This window comes from Anoplolepis gracilipes, chromosome 5, assembly GCF_047496725.1.
Source record: "Anoplolepis gracilipes chromosome 5, ASM4749672v1, whole genome shotgun sequence".
NCBI classification, from domain to species: Eukaryota; Metazoa; Arthropoda; class Insecta; order Hymenoptera; family Formicidae; genus Anoplolepis; species Anoplolepis gracilipes.
Genome location: NC_132974.1, coordinates 4,551,437 through 4,567,518, shown reverse-complemented (window position 1 = coordinate 4,567,518; position 16,082 = coordinate 4,551,437). Strand labels below are relative to the sequence as shown.

Genomic DNA, 16,082 nt, shown 5'->3' with positions numbered 1-16,082 from the left:
TTGAGCTACATTATTACCGCGTGTGACCTAGTGCGCATTATATTATTCCATTTCGTTATATGCGTATATATCGTTGCAAATATCATTTAAGAAAGATAAGAGACTCCACGTTGACGTCGCCGAAACGTCGCACGGTTCTCCTACATTTACGCGAATACAATTGAATTCGAAAATCATGTGAATCATATAAAAAAAAATGTGATAGAAAATATACATCTACATATAATGTGGGAAGTTAGGAAAGAAAGGGATTAAATGACAAAAAAATTGATTTTAGTCTCTTTTTGTTTTATTTCTACAAATAGGCGTACATCTCACTTATAAATTACAATTTAATGCTCGCCTTCCAACGTGCACAACTACACTGAGACATTAATCTACGCTTTTTCTATTCAATTCTCGTAATATTGTGAATAAATATCTAAGTACAAAAGCACGGCTGTCAGCGTAGTAACTAGTGTTAATAATATATGCAATCTACATGTTTTAGTACGGAGCTATAAGCTCATTTATATTAGCTGCACGCTTGATATTCAGGCTAATCGGTCCTCGATACGTCGGTCGTTTCCGGCAGCGATTTTTTTACAAAATCCAAATTAATTCAAAAGAACAGTATTTGTAATTTATAAATATAATAGAAAGAGGATAAAGTTTTTATAATATTAAATCTTCAATTTTTTTAATTTCCACAATTAATTTCTTTTTCAAGAAGATGACTATAATTGGAATATAATTGGAATAGTCGAAATGACGAATTTCAACTATACGACAATTTTCAAATGCTGAAATACTTTGGATCATTAAATAAAAAAAAACGCCAAGCGTACATTTGTTGCCACCCTCGATCGTATTTCAGTCGTTTATTTGAACGAGGTGTACGCGATCGATGGTTTATAGCGTCTCGCATATATGTATATGTAGTATATATTATTACATTTGGAACGCGCCGTTGGGCACCGTATATATCGAGCGGCCGCCTGTTTGTTTGGCCTGAAATTCTGCGCTTTGGAATGGCCGGCTGTCATGGAATGATGTCATGGTGAGTATCGTGGCCGCGCCTCGTCCACATATGTATAGTAGAGGCTCTCAAGCCGGAGAATGGCTAATCTGCCATTTTCGTATCGTGCAAAAAGTATGTAAAGCGACCGTTTCTCGGATTCAATAATTATAAATAATTTTATATGAATAATTATTACTATCAGAGATTCTAAAATGAAGAAAATATTAATATTTTATTTAAAAAAAAGGCTATTTTTAATTTCTTATTTCATATTGAAAAGAAAATTTTTAATCTCTCTTTTGTTAAGATAATGAAATTCAATTGAACGAAAACATAACGATACAAATTGTAACAATGATTTTGTTAGATGCAAAACTATAAAACAAATGTATATTTTAAAAGATATAATAAATTCTAAAAAGTATAAACATTGAGGAGAAAAATAAATGAAGAAATGTGATTCTGTGTGCTTATCTTAAAGCTTGAAAACTAGAAAAAACGTAGCTCTAGTGATTTGATTTTGCCAATCTCTGGCTTGTGAGTATCTCTAGTAAAAATATATATATACAGTAGATTAAAGCGCAACCACTCTGCAATCTACATATATATTTTCCTTTATATTCGTTATTTAAGTTTATTTAAATTAAGAGAAAAAAATGAATTCGCGACGAATTTTATTAAAGTTTTTTTTTTTCAAAATATTCACAATATTATATAAATGTCATATATATTATGCTCTTCACATTCTGCACTTTTCAAAAAATGTGATCCGATGCAACAAACTTTTTCTTGTATTTTGCTCATATATTCCTTGTTTTAGTTGGTTTAAGGCAGATATATTACGTATGTAAATGTGTCGAATTTGTACATGGAATTAGAACGCAATAAAATTCTAATTCTAGTAAATTTTCAGAAAACAGTCTCAAAATATATAACTTTCATATTTATTGTACTTCTCTTTTTTCTAAATTCGCAATGTATTATTAGACGTAGAAATAATATTAAGATTTTCTTCTTGAGGAAGAAACGCTCTCCTAAAACCGATCCACAAGTGATAACTGAAATATTTGCATATGTTAATATTATAAACTTTATCACACAAAGCTCGCGCATTTACTGCGCATTCTGCGTACAGTTTGCGACCACACACACGATACACACACGCACACACACACACACGCACACACACACGCACACGCACACACGCATACACACACACACACACGTACACGCACGCACACATACAAACACACACATACACATATACTAATTCGCGTATATATTTATTAATATAATTCATCTCTGTAATTATAATCGTTAATTACGTTGTATTTGGCTATCTTTCGAGCTTGATGCCCAGTAACGCCACAGGGATTAAACACCGCGGTGATGTAAATCCAATTTGTTTATACAATCTACGTTTGTAATTCTGCGTCGATATAACAAAATAAAGTCTTTAACGCGTCATTTAACACATCTCATATAAAAATATATATCCGTATCTACAAACGCTTCCCGGATATCTCTACTAAAGAATATTTTAAAGATAAATCTTTGTAACTTGATATCGATGTTCTCTTAACGAGAAGCGTTTTTCATGTAAAAAATCTAATAAAACCGTTTTCACATGCATGAATAAAAGTTGTGATTAAACTCTCCCTCCTTCACGTGTAACGAATCTTTGATTCCTAAATAATTTTAAAGGCAATTTCAAAAACTGTATGATTTTATTATATGATATTGATGTATTAGTGCGTAATAAATTTATTTTATTTAATATTGTAATTAAATATTGAATTAATGAAAAATTTCGAATCAAAGATAATATTTGTCAACATATTAAGAAAAGATATCGATGTATCAAATCGATGTTCCAAAAATCTGTCCTCGAAATACTTTTCAGCGAATCTGAGACGATCTATGCGAGTTTCTTTTACTCGCTTATTTATGCGTATATCAAATATTCAATGATACTTTTTACGGCGCATTTTAGCACTCACATAAAAATGGCAAACCATCGTCGTGTTTACCTGGATTTGATCCTACATGTAGTTCGGCCATGTCTCGATGCCAGGTACGTAGCGATGAGCATATTGCGCATAGGACGTGGACACGTGTGGATGACCCATCTGCGCGGTCGCGTGGTGCGCGTTATGGGCGGATATGTACTGGACCGGTGGAAGGGGAGGCTGCAACTCGTGATACCTGACCATCTCCTGGGTCCTATCCTCCCATGAAACCTCAGCGATCGCTTGCTCCGAGCAGTGACGCTTGATCGGCCTTTCGATCTCATCCTCATATCTGGAAACGATATATCTCGATATCTTATAAATTATATTTAAACAAAATCAGCAAAAATAGGAAAAGTAGAAATTATTTATGAACGATTTTTTATATTTAGCTCCAATATAATCAAATTTTCTCGAAAAAGAACACATCAGAATATAAATATATCACACAATATTTAATTGTACGAGTAAACTTTATAAATTAAAATGTAATAATTGTAACTCTTTAAGTAAAATATTTATAATTCCACATCTTTCAGATGTCGATATTAATCTTACAAGATCATTTTTTAAAATTACACTTGTATGCAAATATCCCATAATCATTTCTTTAGATTCAAGGAAACTTTCAAGAATGCCATAATTAATTCTAACATTTTTTTCAGTATACACTTTCTCAATTCGTAAACGAAAGTAAGATGCGACTAAGATTCTGTACCTGTTAAGTAACCATTGGGAAGCGGTGGTGACTTGCACAGGTGGATATTGATGTATCGGTGCGGTCTGGGGTGGTAGATACTGGTCGAGCTCGTTGCTCTCGACCTCGCACTCCTGGAAGTTCACTGGGAGATTCAGGCCGAGCCCGCCCAAAGTGCCGAGGCCATTCAACTGGTTTTCCTCGCCGGGAAGGCCGTCTCCGACTTCGATGTATCGAAGATCGACTGCCGGTTGCTGATGCGAAGAATCGCTCGACGGCGTATTGCTAACTAACTCTTGATAATATACGGTATTGTTCTGCGGAGGCTGATTGGTCTGCACATTAAGCATTTTCATTTCGCATGAACTTAACGATTAGACATCATCGGGGATGCGAAGCACCAGGTTCATCAAGCGAGAGATATAATCTTAGATTATTATATTTGTAAAATTGGTTACTTTCTCTCTTCTCGTTTAAGTATAATGATTACAAGAAGAGAAGCAAAATGAATATTAATCAACATAGATTTATTTCATCCTAATATATGTATTCCATTTAGTTTACTATTATTATTACAACCGTTGTTACTTTCGCATTAATTTTATTAATTAATCAATTTTATAACTTAATGTTTGTAATAAAGTTAAAATGACAATTATATTCATATTTAAATATTTATTATTAATTATTTATATAAATATTTAATTATCTAAATTAATTCTTTTTCATTAGATATTATAAAATTTAGAGTCAGAAAAAATCATAAAGAAAAAATTAAATACCTGATTGACATAATGCTGTCCTCTGGGTGTTGTAGGAGGTGTCGGCGGTGAAAGACCTTGGCCAGGTGTCGTCGGTGGCGAAGAACTTACGCCACTTTGTGGTGAATTAGGTCCTTGCACGCCCCTGGGACTCATATCCTCCTGCTTCAATGACCTGGAAACGCTAAACGTCACGTTGCTCTGGTTCCTCGATGGTGAACTGTCACGACCAGAAGAAGGCCCGTTCTGCTTTCGACGTCGGGGTTGATACTTGTAATCGGGATGCTCGCGCTTGTGGATAACGCGCAAGCGATCGGCCTCCTCGATGAAGGGTTTCTTATCGTTATCGGACAGGAGTCTACAACCAGTCATACGGTAATAAAAATAAAATAATAAATACAACAAAAAGTACAATTATTTTTTTTCATTTTCTGACAGATAGATTGCACTATAAGGCTAATACGTATTTTAAACTGCATTTCAATATGCTTTTAAGTTTCTCTACACACGCATATCGGCGCATATATATGTATATGAATATTGTGGAATAATTTTCAGGTTCGACTGCATGTGAAATCTGTCGTCGGATTGACGTGATTCATGTCTCTCGCGCTTGCATGTATTACATATACACGCGAATGACCGTCTCTCCTCGCGCTGCTCGGCATCAGAAGAGGCTTGAACGAGAACATTTCCATCGGCGTCTGATATACTCTCGAAGAGTCGAAATGGGGGATCTGGTTAGTGTTTCTGGGTGCGTTAAGGCGTTCGTAGACGCACAACTCACACGCCGACTTAGTCCGCTTCGTAGCAGTAACGTGCGGACTTTCTCGGTGCCCGGTTATGGTCCTTAATACTTTGTGTTTATATTCCCACTAGATTTGTAAACTCCGAGATAAGGTTTTCCGGTATAATAAAAAAATTTCCAAGAGAGATTTCGAGAATTTCCATCATGCTCCGCTGCTAATGATTTATGTCGCGATTCGCGATACTTATTCTTTAAGCGTACTATCACTATATTAATAAACAATAAATAATGTCAATAAATTTATATTATTTCTCAGATTGATTATAATATCCTTGATTAAAGGCATCGATTCTTGTTTGATCATTTGATAATTGATATTTTTATTTTTTAAAATATTTAATTGTTAAAATTTCATTTTCTTCGATAGTGTGTGTATTGTAAATAATACATTTTGCATAATGTCTTAAGAATCGTCTGAGGAAACTTTTAATATATTATCTGGAGTATTTGCAAGCTCGTGGGATTTAAATTCCACGACGAGAAGCTAAGCTCTCAAATGGATTGACACACGTTGAAGCCGCGTATCTTAAAGCTTAACTGACGCTGTTTTGTCACTGACGGAAGGGAAGAGAGAACGATAGAGATAGATGAAGTGGAAGACGGATAGAGAGTGAGAAAGGAACGAAGAGAAAGCCCATCTGGTCAATGGACTTGCCATGAGCTTTTTTTCACTAGTGAGTGCCGACGATAGTGAGTCGTCGCGGCTTTTCTTTTCTCTCACCAGATGCAACACAGGGTCACCCAATTTAAATCTGTCTGTCGCTAGTATCTCTTACTTATATATATATATATATATATATATATATATATATATATATATATATATATATATATCAGTAAATATGTTACACCTCGCATAAAGAAGGAGAAAAGATATTCACACGGCCAAAGAACGCGCAATTCAATCTCGATGAATCTTCATCATTTTAATTGAATTATCACGCTTGTCATCTCGGATAATCGTCGACAAATCGTGAAATTGCCCGACTTTCTCGAAACCTTCCTTAATTAAAGTGTCAAAGCAACAGTGGTCGCGTGTGACAAGATATATGTATGTAATGTCAAATATGAAGAAATTGCAATTAATAATAGCTTTATGTAAAGACAGAGAAAGAACTCTATATAATTTCTACAAGCACGATACAGACTTTAGCGATAATAAAATTATAAAGTTTTCGATCATTGTTGAAAGGGGGATTTACGCTTTTAGTTAGCGCTGATAATGCTACCGCAAAATCTTAGAGAAGAACATTCGAAGGAAATCCGATGTGTGGAAGAATCTTTCCTTCCGGGAGATAAGACAAATTTACCTGTTCTCGTCACGCGCTATTTGCAGGCAGGCCTGGGGAACGGAAGGGCAGGTTCGGAAAAATTCACCTGACGGGCACAAGGCGACTATTGTGGTCCCTGGGGGCCCCTTTATCTCCGACAGGAACCGGCCGGCAGCTGCGAGCACGCGCCAAGGATGAACCAGAGGGGATATCTGTTTTCCTTTTGTCGACAAACACGTCGCGTTTAGTGTATCCGAATGGCGATACGTTTTGAGACGGCGCAAAGAGACAGAGAGAGAGAGAGAGAGAGAGAGAGAGAGAGAGAGAGAGAGAGAGAGAGAGAGAGAGAGAGAGAGAGAGAGAGAGAGAGAGAGAGAGAGAGAGAGAGAGAGAGAGAGAGAGAGAGAGAGAGAGAGAGAGAGAGAGAGAGAGAGAGAGAGAGAGAGAGAGAGAGAGAGAGAGAGAGAGAGAGAGAGAAAAAGATTTATTTCCAAGCATTCGAGCACCTGGCCCTGTTATCAAGATCGACATGAGACAAGTCGGCATCGAACTCCGCAAGGATTCGACGGGTCAACTAACACGATCGCGATTAAAATTCTTGTGCCAAAAGCATCAGACAAAATCCACTCTACCGCTTCAATTATCATTTCGACTATTTATGGAAATCATTTATATCATAATTTTATTTTTTTTTATTTTACATTTTTATTATATTTATACATTTAAATATTTCTCTAATTTTCATACTTTTTCATTCTAATATTTCTTTGTACGTGTAAAGTTACATATTGTAATTCAACTGTAATGATATTTCTTTCATTCATTTATTATCTCATCTCCTTGATTCAATTCTTATAAGCAAAGCTTCATATACATGTAAACCATCGCGAATTTCGATCTGTATATACGTTGATCTTTGCTGAACTTTGTACTTTATCAGCCTCATCGATTTGTAAACAACCTCATCCATATTACAATCACTCTAGTACTGTGTTCATTATCGAAGATGACTGTATCATTTGTTTCAGAGCGTAAGGTAGATCAAAACGTCAGAGCGGTGCATGGCAATGTCTCTCAATCGCGTCAATTCGATTCTTTGCGCACGACGAAGGAGTTTAGAGACGATTTGGCTAGTTCATTTACGTCTATTGCAAGGAGCCTTGGCGCAATCATGGAAATATCTCTCGTGTTCGGACGAGAGTGTTAATTGGTACTAGGCCCATACCGAAAAGGTGTTAAATAATGACTTTTTAAGAGTCGAAACGTAAGATGAACGTACCCTGTCTCAAGGATGACTGTTGCTTCTTCCAAATTACAAGTATAATCAGAAAATTATTTCCACTTTCAATTTTTAATCTCCGACGTAAAATATTCTTTTTCTTCCTATCTTTCCTGTACGTCCGTCCTGGTTGTACAAAAAGATAAAGATTTAAATATACGGATAATAAACGTCACGAACGTTTTCATCAACCGTTGATTTCATCGACACGCGTTACAGACCGAGAGATTGCTAATGACCCTCGATATGGTGTTAGAAAAAAATCGATTGATCTTTAATGCTGGATAGCATTTTATCTTTTGGCAAAAGCTCCGCCGTGACAATCGTCGAAATATCAATCGTCGATCTTTGGCGAGCAATCGCGATCGCGACCAGTGTTATTAAATGATTCGCAACGGGGGTCCTTGTCGGCGCGTCCTCTGATGATCGTTATATGGCCCACTGGGGCACCTCGTTAGTCCCAACCAGGAAACGGAATCATCCACAAGTCATCCTGAAGCTTACGTATACAGGGTGTCTCAAAAATCAGATACTTTTTCTTCTTTTCTTTTTCTTTTTCAATTGGTTTTTAACACTAGGAAACTAAACATAATTTTCAAACGCTGAAAGTTTTTAAGGACCCTACAGCATTTAAATGGAAAGATTTTTTTGCATAAATGTTGCTACAGCGTTATTTATAATGTAACCTAATATAATGTTAAAATTTAACAAAAAATATTTTACAAATCTTCAATTATTAGGTAAATTATTATTATTATTATTATCAAATAAATTTTTAACTATCGACACAAATTTTATAATTTAATATGATTTATACATTGCATGCATATTTTGTTTATTTAAAGTGTCTCAATCTATTTTCTCGATTGCCAGTTTTTTCCTTCTAACAATAGAAGTATAATATTTTGTGGTAAGATTTAAAAAATTCAAATTTAAATCTAAGGTCTGATCTATAATAAAGTTGTAAGTCGTAAGAAATTAATCAATCACAGTTAAATTTGAGCAGAATAATGAGATTGATTAATTTCGTACGACTTATGACTTACGACTCTATTGCAAACCAAGTCAAAAGGTGGAAGATTTTAAACAGTATATGAAATTATTCGAATACTAAGGAGAATTGTATCTGATTGTAAAAGAGGGCCACCGACAACGTGGAAAGTGTGTTTTTCGCTGTTACATATGTGCGACCCGAGTTCATGGGTCTCAAGAAGCAGGAACACTTGTACCACGTGCAGCCTAGGCGCCACGTGTGGTACGAGTGAAGGAAAAAAAGCATTCGCGAATTCGTTGGTAAAAATAGAACGGGTTACGTATATGAACAAGTGGTTACAGGAATTGGAACGCAGTGACTCCGAACTTTCACGCAATCCTTATTGGACGATGTTGACTCTTTCCGGCCCAGTGATTTTGATCGAAATCACATGCACTGTCTTACATAAGCGAAATTATACGATTTCGAAATCATTGAAACAAAAGGACGTTATATTTATTTTGTTAACGGCTGAATTTTGTCTAACAATTTTAACTGCAAGAGAAAAATTAAAAATGTTTAGATTTGTAGAGAACGTAATTCACGCAGCATAGAATCACTAAGAAGTTTATGAGAAATAGTTGAAAAAGAAATATATTTTCAACATTTAAATTAACAATTGCAATTATGAGGAAGCACGCGCATGAAAAGACTGGTTTGCTACTAGATTGTAATATCGTTAAGCCTTGTTGGCCAAGATTATAAATGCTTCCTCGAGCGAATTCAAAGCGTGAGCTTTGAAACCGTTAAATCGCACGATAAACGCACAGGTGGCTTTGAATCAACGACAGCTGAAACGATCAACAACAGATTTCCGTGCGGCTCGCAAACCGATTTTTTCTCCGAACGAGGCGAGCGCGAATGAAGATCAACGAGCGCGATTCTCTCGCGTGGCTGACCGCTGCTTGGCAAGCTCGTATTTGTGAGAAAATTAAGCTTATCAGATCGAGAGAACGGAGAGGCATCCGATTGAAGACACGTGGTAGCGATTAATTTTATCGAAACAGTGTCTTTCTGCCAGGCGCGGAGGCCGCTGAACATTATTCGGCTGAGCACTTGAGTGCGCATTCATATTAATCTTCAAGTGCACAAGTTTTATACAATCAAAACAATGCGATTAAATCAAATTAAAAAATTAAAACAAACATTTATCCGTTTTTTCGTTGCAATTTTATTAGATATTAATTTGAATACGTATAATGTAATAAAAACTACGAAAGAAAATCTAAAAAAGAATTCGACATCTCTATCTCTCATAAATACCCATATCTCATTGTTAAACACGCATAATCGATTTTTTATCATATGATTCTAGAAAATAGAATTAAAAAAAAATATTTTTAATCAATTATTAATGGTATTATAAAATATAACGCACAAAATCTACAATTGTACATCAATAAAAATAATTAAACGTCGTATTTCCTAAAAATATAGAGTTTGTCATAATATAATATTAATTTATACTACTGTTGAGAAGTCTGATGATTCTAAAGTATTGACGCAAGACTAAAGAACACGACACTCACCGCCATAACTTTCCTAGCGTTTTTGACAACTCAGCGTTGTGAAGTTGAGGATACTGATCAGCCAGTTTTCGCCTCGCAGCCTGGGCCCACACCATAAACGCGTTCATGGGCCTCTTGACGTGTGCCGCCCTTTTGTCGCCAGAGCCCCTGCAATTCGAAGACATTATCTTCATTGGAAACGATACCTCTTTACAAATTTACGTGAACGCAAACATTTCAATCAAAGTTGTCGATTTTTTTTTGTTTATATATCCGCAAGAAAAAAGATTTTATTTATCTAATTATTATACTATTAATAAAGATTTTAATTAATGTGCAACTAACGTGCTATGCAATTTATTTAATGTCTTATATAACATATTTTGCAATGCAATTTTGATATCTCTTTATGGTATTTTTTTAATACTAAAACAATCTTCTTCAAATTTTCATAAAATTGCATATTAGGTATTCTTGCTTTTCAACGATTTCAAAAATTACGTATGATGATAGATGTTTTAGATCACTCGATCGCTGATGTAAATAAAAGCGAAATGTTACGATGGTAAGAACTTTCTCTCTTTCTCGCTCTGTCTCTATCTATCTATCTATCCATCTATCTATCTCTACCTCGTCGACTATTCTGGCAGATAATCTGGTGACTTGCAGAAGAAAATAACCAGAGGCGAGACGGTACGTATATATACATCTACACACATATACATATCCGTATCGGGTTTTGCCGTGGCGGGCTACCCCCGGGTCATCCTGGCGAGCGTGCGGAGCGTTTAAAACCGGCCTTAAAATAACACCGTGGCTGCCGACGTGTGACGGGTATATAGGAATGGACGTATCCCTTTCTTTCCGAGAAGATGACTTCATAAAACTTTTGCCTTGTCCAGCCAGGGATCGACGTGACTGACGTGATTGCCGCGCCGGAGAGATATCCTGGCCCTCCTCTTTTTCTTTTTGCCCTTAATCGAGGATTCTTTAAGGACTCTCGCGGCTCGAGCGAACATGATGCGCAAAGAACGGACGGCATATACGCGAGATTATTCTTTATCAGAAATTCTTAGATACAAATTTAAAAAATAAACAATTTTTACATTCTAAAATAAAATCCTTTGAAGAAATCTTCATTAGAAGAGATAACAGTACATAGGGTGATAATTTTAATATCGCTGGTCGATATACATATGTATGTGGTACAAATATCGTGATTGAGATTCTATCGAAGGAAATAGAATCCAAGGATAACGTAGTTATATTAGTTTATGTAATCGGACCTATAAACGCTCGATTCGCGCGTGGATTACATGGGGGATAAGCGTGACGAATGCGCGTAACACGGGTGAAAAGGACTCCGGCGTGCGTCTCAAGGATTCGAAAGCGGTCCCCCTTCCCCCGTATATTTCGGCCTCTTTGAAATGAGAGGGGCGTTAAATCCGTGTGTAAACCCGTGGAGCCGTTGGTAATTAGCGTGGGCTCACTAACGAGGGTTTTCACGGCGCTCCTCAACGTGAACGTGGCATACACGATGTACGCGTCACGACGCGCGCGTGTTTTTACTTGAATACACGCAAAAAATGCTTACGTGTGCGACTTGACGTTCGCGACGTAGGCGTGGTGCTGCGTAAAATGGCACAAACGTGCAGCTTTACAAGCGATGAAACATCGAAAGTCTTAGGGTCTCGAAACAGAGTGAGTATGAAAATAAAATAAAAAAAGAAATTATAATTCTCTTAATCTGCAGAAAAATTATGTCTTTAATTTAATTTATCCCGAATTATTATTATAATGCGCTCGCAAATTAATATTCAATATCGTATGTTTCAGAACCAGAGATAATCTCGGAGTTTCTGCGAGATGCACGATATACTCCTACGGAATCCATGAGTATATTAAAAACTGGTGTATTTTATCGGTCTCTATCGTCAGGAATAAACACCGCACCCTGCAGCTACCCCGAGATAACCCCGTAATTGGGGGTTAGCGATAAGCGCGATATACACACTCCGTTATTTCCGTTGTGGCATGCTTTCTTTTACGATTAAACCACATACCTAACATAATTGTCCTTTTATTTTGTCGAATTCTCTCCGTATTTTATCTCCGATCGTACGTGGCAGCCGCGATCTTCCGGAAGACCTTTAAACCTTTGTACTTTGTTCTATTAATGACTGATTAAGATAAATAATGAGCAGGAAATATTCTTTATATATTCTTGTAAATTACTTTTGTGAAATTGTCAGCTCATTTTTATAAAAACAGGAAGCAATCCCGATTGTCGCAAGCAATCAGGAATATCATATGATATAAAATCATAGCATCGGCAGGCATTACGTCGCGGATCAATCGGATTGCACAATTTTCTGCATATCGAGGTCGCGCACACGATTTTATCGAGCTCGCTGCGATCTAATAATTTTTCTCCGCGAGCATGATGCACCGAGGACGCATCACGATGACTCGTCTTGCAATCGCGAAAAGAAATCGTTTTTTATTTTTTTTTTTTTTTCCCGACTGTTATCAGTTATCTTGTCAAAGACCGGCTTCCTTCCCACGATCGACGAGCAGCCGTGCGGAGGACGCGGCGATCGGGCATTAATTAGCCAATTTGCGTTAATTGGCGACCGAGGACATTTTCCCGCGAGGCGCGCGTTTCCCAGGCCGGGGAAACGAGTACGTCATAATTGAGTTAGCGTTACGTATTTTTAAGACCGCGCCACGCTCCTCCTCGCCCTCTTCTTCTCTCCCCTGGCAACTTCGTCGCATCCGTTTTTCTTCGTTCCTCCTCTCCTTCTTTTCTCTTTTTTTTCTTTTTTTTTTCAACGTTACCATCGCGCCGTTGAAGCCCGCGGGGTTTAACGGCAGCCACGTGTATACCTGTGTATATGTATGTTAACGCGACGCTAATACGACTCGCAGTGATTAAAATGCTTTACGAAATGTGTGGAAAAAAACGAAAGAGGTATGCCCAAAAAAAAGGCCTTTTAATTGATTAATTTTTCTCTGCTAAGGATAGAAGAATTAAATATATTGATATTTCAGAATATATATCCACGTGATTATATATATATCAGTATAAAATATTTTATTCGTCAAATAGTAGTGTAACTTTGCTCAAACCCTAACCGTATCAATATTTTTCCGAATTCATTCGTCTATTAATTTTTTCAACCCTCTTTCTATCAATCTCTTCAATTAACGAAACAGTTTGCATCGATAAAGCTTATATACATATCATTTTAAGTGCGAGCGATCTTCCAAAATCGTTACTCGGAAAGAGCGATGATGATTGAAAAAAGACAAAGAGGAAAAGAAAATGATGAATCTGCTACGTGATACACTTACTTGGTAGCAACAGGTACCAGAGTCCAGTCGTATCCCTGGAGAACCTTGGCGACGGCGGCGCTGATCCCTTCGCCGCCATTGGCAGCTACCGTCGCGGCGGCAGCGGCTGCCGCTTTACCATTGCCGTTAATATTATTATTATTATTATTATTATTATTATTGTTGTTATTATTATTGTTTCCGCTTGGCGATGAAATGGACGTGCTGGAACTTTCCGGCTTGACGTCGTTCATCTTCATCCCTTTCGTCGCGTCGTCGCGCGAACAATGAGAGCCGCGAGGATCGAGGAGTCGCACAATCAGATTTATCACGCGCAACACGCGGAAAACACGCTCATCTCGGTTCAACCGGCGCGAAGAATAGCTGTCAATCAATTAATAGTTGTTGCGATAAGACTGCCGCCTCGTTATCGCTTTATCATCGCGACGAGCGTATCACTTTATTTTCGCGATTCTTCACTCGGTTTCGCTGACGTCGCCGATCTTTTTATTGTTGGCCTCGATAGCTTTTTCCTTCTCTTTTGAAAATCACGTTTCGACTATTGATTGTTGTCACGTTTAATTAATTTCGCTCGCGATTAACTCGCAGTGACGCGTATTCGTCCTATCCTTTGGTTCGTCAAGTCCGTCTCACTTTTTATCTGCGCCGTTTTTCTCTTTGTCTGTATACGTGTATCTTGGCGCTTGAAAGTCTCGCACCTGGTTCTCTCTTGGATTTCTTTTCAGAAGATGAATTCGAATGATGAAACTGAGGATCGCGCGCTAATCGCATCCTTCGATGGTCGATTTTTTATACTTTTCGATAGATTATTTCTTTGCTTTAGCGATGACGTGAATTAGCGACCACCCTCGATTGAGTAGCACGTGTTTCTACAGATGCCACCGGCGTTTAAACGGAATCTTGTATCGGTCTACCATTCGATGTGTATTCTTTCGAAGCAGCATCCAAGTATTGTTACGTTGTAAAATCGTCCGTAACGTCACTGGAGAAGAGAATTGTTCTCCAGTATATATAATAAGATCCTTCGCAATATATGACAGAGAATTTTAATAGATTCAAGCGTTCAAATTGTGAAAAACAATTTAACTCGCACCAGTCCTTGTTCGACTTGCACCTTTTTGTTCTAAATAGTTTCTTTCGTGGGCGTTCAAATATTTCACATATCGATACCGCGCGACTTTCGAAGTGATTTCGAAAATTTCGTTCGATGTTCTTTTACCGAGCCGGGACGAACCGGGTTCGCGTTCGCGAAACTCGCGCCGAGTTCAAAGCAGGGTTCGTGGATGCTTGTCGCGCGATCGGCGCTCGAGTGAGGTGGTTGCATCGCCTCGGGGCAGTTTCCACCACGAGGCTGACATCGTTTCTCAGTTGGTTCGTTTGGGGGCGGGGCAAAGGCAGCGTGCTGGTAACACTTGTTGCTCCGTAAGTCTCGGCGAGTCCGTACACCAGGAGGGAGATCGACTGCTCCGGTGGGGCAACGTAGGTAGCGAGATGAGGAGAGACGCGCGAGGCATTCGTTCCGCGTATCTTGCGGTCGTCGTTAGACTCTATATTCGACGAGGACCACGGCCAAATAAGGCAGTAGCCCACGAGAGAGAGATCGACTACACTTTTTGCTTTTTCATTTTATACAGTCGATGTTTGAAATTGAAATTTTTGTTATAATTGATGTCAATAATAATTTAAAAAATATGAGCACACTATATTAATTTTTATTATAATTAATAATGGAAAATCACATGTAGTTAAAATTAATTGGAGAAGAAAATATACATAATCTAAGATCATGTATACTTCCTCTATTATACATTTAAGTTGAAATATATAAATTAACATTTTTTTTTTCCTATGAAGTATAGAAAGAGAGAGAAAGAGAGAGAATGTGTATTAAAAAAATATATATGCTAAGCACTTAATCATTTTTCGGTGTCGATTTAATTCTCTAGTACTAGTTCTATTAATATATGTTACAGCAATCTCTTTAAAATTCTTTTGACACTTGGTAAATCGATGATGTGCCAAGACGGAAAGAAAATCAAATGTTTGTTGGCCAAAATAAAAGTCTCGTGTTACAATAACATTGCATCATATGACTGCAACATTGTCATATTCTGGCAATTTTTTTAGCACGGGAGATTATTGGCTGACCGACAATCAGACCATAAATAATAACGCGATCTCCCTTTCGTTCTTGGACAGGTCTTCATCCCTCCTTCTTCCCCCATTTCCTCCCTCTTTATACTGCCGGATTGCCGGTCATTCCATTTATATTTCGGTACTCTGACAAGAGAGTTTCCATGACTACGATATCCTCCGGGAGAAGAACCAATCGGGTTCTGCTTGCTCCACCTATCTCTCGTTT

At 37.4% G+C, this 16,082-nt stretch overlaps 1 protein-coding gene across 4 annotated transcripts; it reads right to left on the bottom strand.

Moving 5' to 3' along the window:
* Window positions 1-238: 238 nt before the first annotated feature.
* Window positions 239-15,424, bottom strand: LOC140665784 (transcription factor Sox-9-B). Of its 4 annotated transcripts, none has more exons than XM_072892324.1 (6): window positions 13,721-15,422; window positions 10,388-10,534; window positions 4,489-4,825; window positions 3,728-4,041; window positions 3,031-3,301; window positions 239-2,058 (listed from the first exon to the last, which is right to left on the bottom strand). In XM_072892324.1, the coding sequence occupies exons 1-5, from the start codon at window positions 13,957-13,959 to the stop codon at window positions 3,043-3,045; spliced, it is 1,296 nt and encodes a 431-aa protein (XP_072748425.1). In that variant the 5' UTR covers window positions 13,960-15,422; the 3' UTR covers window positions 239-2,058; window positions 3,031-3,042. The 4 variants fall into 4 exon arrangements, with proteins under 4 accessions (XP_072748425.1, XP_072748426.1, XP_072748427.1 ...); XM_072892325.1 differs by lacking the exon at window positions 239-2,058 and adding an exon at window positions 2,347-2,688; XM_072892326.1 differs by lacking the exon at window positions 239-2,058 and having other exon boundaries at window positions 2,347-3,301; window positions 10,388-10,516; window positions 13,721-15,424.
* Between the last annotated feature and the right edge of the window lie 658 nt (window positions 15,425-16,082).